The 4,070-nt window shown below is 37.2% G+C and overlaps 1 protein-coding gene across 1 annotated transcript; it reads left to right on the top strand.

Moving 5' to 3' along the window:
• The first annotated feature begins 2,805 nt into the window (after positions 1-2,805).
• Positions 2,806-4,070, top strand: her3 (hairy-related 3). The gene is made up of 4 exons (XM_056729522.1): positions 2,806-2,922; positions 3,024-3,119; positions 3,243-3,324; positions 3,679-4,070. Exons 1-4 carry the CDS (start codon positions 2,869-2,871, stop codon positions 4,068-4,070), a joined length of 624 nt encoding a protein of 207 aa, XP_056585500.1. The 5' UTR covers positions 2,806-2,868.

Here is a 4,070-nt window from a genome sequence, read left to right as displayed (position 1 = left end):
TACCTCAATTTCAGATGTGAAATGTATAATTAGCAAATGATTTTGAAATTGTGCGCATCAGAACAGTTTCAGATCTTTGCCTTGAAAATGATGTCTAATTAATGTCAAACTTTCTGGGAGTTCATTTGTAACACTGTTCTCTCTCTACTTGACGAACTTTAACCTTTCTTTTGTACCTGAAATCACGTTGAAACTGTGTAGGTTATTAAAATACAATTAACATTTCTAATGACTTTGACATTTCATTTTTTTCTTTCACCAAAAACGTCTTAAAAGTCAAAACTGTTCTGTCCTATTCGGTTTAAATGGCACTGATAACGTTGACATTTAGAACTCACGGATCGCGTTGATTCTTTTTAGCACCTTGGGTTTTTGTATTTAAGTATTAAGGATGAATGCAATGCCTTAGGAAAAGAAACGTTTATTGCAGTAATTGTATAATTGCTTCACTAATTGTTGTTAACAAGTCATATAATACTCCTTCGCTACGGGATCTTCTAACTCTAAGCGTGCATAATAAAAGACAGTTGGGGTTAATAAGTTACATGTGGAGAAAAGAGAAAGCGCTTCCACGCTTTTCATAAACATGCGCTCAACTCTTATCACATGCTGTTTTTATGCCAAACGTCCTGTCTCATTGCAACTGAAAACAATGAAATGGTTGAACTGTCTTACGTGGAACATGGCAATAAAGTGATTAATCTATTTAAGCTTTGTGCGTGTGTCTGTAAATGCTTTTTTTTCATTTATTGTAACATCTATAGACATTTCCCACAATACAGTGACCAAATAAGATTATTAGCTGTTGAAATTAACAGTTCAATATATTTTGGTGTAAATGAGAACAGCGATACTAATGGTAAAACATGTGAGCGTGAAACTGACTAGTAATTCAATGTCGACAAGGCACAAAAGAGATCCGCAATGCTCCAATTTCATCCCGATTTTGCACCCTTTACGCAGTGAAAGAGAAACACTGCAGGGTCTTGCGCCAACTTTCACAAACAATTGAATCTCCAATTAAATTTAACATGCACGTGCACCTGTTTCTCACACCATGCAGCGCATTGTCAGTAGAAGGGACAAGTAAACAGTTCAACAATATACTGAATTGCACATTTGTGAGCTTATGGTATTATGAATCACGAACGTCAATGCTATAGCTTCTAACTATTAATGTTTAATTTTACTTTGCATCAACATTTTAAAAAGAGCCAAGCTTTTTAATGTAGGCGGGCAAAATAACCCTTAGCCTACCTTTTTTCCCAAATCAATAACACATCAAATCTTGAAAAATGAATTCTTTAAGCGCTTCACGAAGATTTGCCCGAATTATGGTCGAGAATGAAAGAAATTGTATCTCTATAAACATCTATAAGGTACAGTCTTTTCCTCTGCTTTTTGAAGGCGCTTAGTGCTACTGGTATGGTAATGCACATCATTTGTTCTCGCTGTATAAATACAGCTATTGTATATGGTGATGTCGCATCAAGTGAATAAAGCAAGACTTAAAGCTTTCAGTGGAGGCTCATTCAATCTGTCGCGTGTCCTGCGTTTGAAGGTTCCCCCTATTATTATTATTTTTGCTATTGCGCATGGGCAGTACATTACAACTTCGACCTTAATTCGCAACAGACACCCTAAAAATCCAACGTATGACCATAGTCTAATATGCATACAAGTGTTGAAGTTCAAAGGTCATTTAAAAGGAACGCTATATGATAATATGATGTGATACCTTTATCCTTTTTTCGCATTGGCTAAAAAGAATCTATATTTTCACTGGGTCGTTATCATACTTTCACGTGGCCGCTAAAGAATCTTAACTGAAAAAGGTCTTCGTTTCTATCAAATGGAGGCCACCTTGTGTGCACTCTGTAGGACATACCCGAGCACTGGGTCTATTGATGAGGAAGTGGGAAATTCAGGCGGATAGGATTTCGGACAGGAGGCGTTCCACTGATTCTCCTCGCTCTGCTCTTTGAGGGCACATCTGTGTGGATTTTGCTTCTCTTTAAGATCACCTCATGAAACCTAAAGGTGTATACAGCTCTGCTTGCAGAATGACCATGAGCATTCAACGGAATCCAAAATTAACCTTACTTTTGTCTTGGTTCGTAAAAGTTTTAAATTTTAATTCAGTTAAAAATTATTATTATTTTATTTATTGGCAGAACATTGCCACCCTGTGAAGACACGAAAAAGATTTCCACGGTACTGCCAGGCGTGAAACGTTCGGATAAAGGGTTGAATGGGCAAAGCTAATTTCTCCACAGTTTGCCTGTTTTTTCCCTTACATTTTCCATTGCTTTTATGGTGCTGTACATTTCACCCCATATGACGATCGATTAAGACCGGCACATTTTTTCTTAACGCCTATACGAATTGTGCAATTTATTAAATATTCTAACACGAATTATATCAATAATAACACGGTTATTAGCTTTTGCCCAACCATTAAATAGCTTCGCTGGGCCATTTCAGGTTCCATAAAACATGTAAGCATATTATTTTTGGGCAGTAAATACACAGAAAAATATAGTTAACATGTAGTTTAATTTCGATAAATATTATTTAAAAACACAATAAATGGGGAAATCCAGCATCTTGACAAAAAGACTACATGCCAATGCCGAACTCACGGTTGTTGTTTTTTTTGTAAAAGCAAAAAAACAGCAAGTCTAAGCTGATTGCTGATTGGCTGTTCATCAGGGGGACACTAAATAGATGTCCTTTGTTGTACACCAATGATGCGCACGGCACATTGACATGTTAAGTAAGCCTCTCTTTATAAAGTTAAACGGGGGAAATCCTTCACTCTACAAGAAAGTCTGATCATCTGAGCACATCAAGCACCTTTAAAGAAGAATGGCTTCGAAATCGGACAACGTGGTCACTGCAAAAACTCTGTGCCTTAAAAAGGTGTTTAAAGACGCGGGTTACGTGTATTTTAACTAAGAACATTCGACTACATTTGAGGCTTATGTTACATGGGATTAAACAAAAACTATCTCTTTCTTTAGGTTTCCAAACCATTGATGGAGAAGAAAAGAAGGGCACGAATCAATAAATGTTTGAATCAACTGAAGACTCTCCTGGAAACTGTCTATTCTAACAGTGTAAGGAAATTAAAAGCCCTTAAACAATATCGAACCCGCCATTTAGATCTACGCTAAAAAAACAGTCATTTGTAATCTTTGTCTCGTAATGTTTCCATCATTTACCTTTATTGTGTTCTTTAGATCCGCAAACGAAAATTGGAAAAGGCTGACATTTTGGAGCTGACCGTAAAACATCTGAGACACCTGCAAAACACCGAGAGAGGTTTGTATGGCATTTTGTAAGGCTCATGTCATAATCTCTGACATTACCAGTTTAATTTTCCAAGACCTGGACGTCTTTTTTTTCGTTATCATAATTTGACATTTTTATCTTATGAATCACAATACTTGACATTTGTTGTGTAGGCAAATCAAACTGGACTTTATAAAAGTTATATAGTAGCAGCCAGCACACGTTGAAACTCAACGTGTTTGAGATACTTTTTCTAGATCTTTCTAATGAGCAGTAGTGTCCAGAGTTTTAAAATAATTAATTGTTTTAAATAATCATCTGTATTACGTGAATAAATCAATTACATGGACGTAGACACTAAAGTGTGAATATCTGTCAATACAGGAACCTCCACATGTTCTGATTCTGCGGAATATCAGGCTGGCTACAGGAGTTGTCTAGCTGGTGTCAGTCAATATCTCCTCATGTCGGACACAGATAGTAATTCCCACTCAATGTTGACACATCTCATGAGCGGAATAGCAGACTCCAGAGTTCTTCATTTCAGGACCGCGGAGAGCGACTCGCCACACGCGCAGCGTCTGTCGCTCAAAACAGACCCTTATGGCTCTATGTCGAAGAGGAATGACATTTCTCAGAAAGAAGGAATATTCGTCCATCAGATTGAGACCCCGGGATCTTTGTACACGAAAAACAGACATATTAGCCTTAAAAATGCAAATGTTGATCAGCGATTTTTGGCGGCGGTGAAACCGAATTATTGGCGGCCATGGTAA

The sequence above is a fragment of the Triplophysa dalaica genome, chromosome 18 (assembly GCF_015846415.1).
Source record: "Triplophysa dalaica isolate WHDGS20190420 chromosome 18, ASM1584641v1, whole genome shotgun sequence".
Lineage (NCBI taxonomy): Eukaryota > Metazoa > Chordata > Actinopteri > Cypriniformes > Nemacheilidae > Triplophysa > Triplophysa dalaica.
This window is presented reverse-complemented; position numbering and strand designations above follow the sequence as displayed.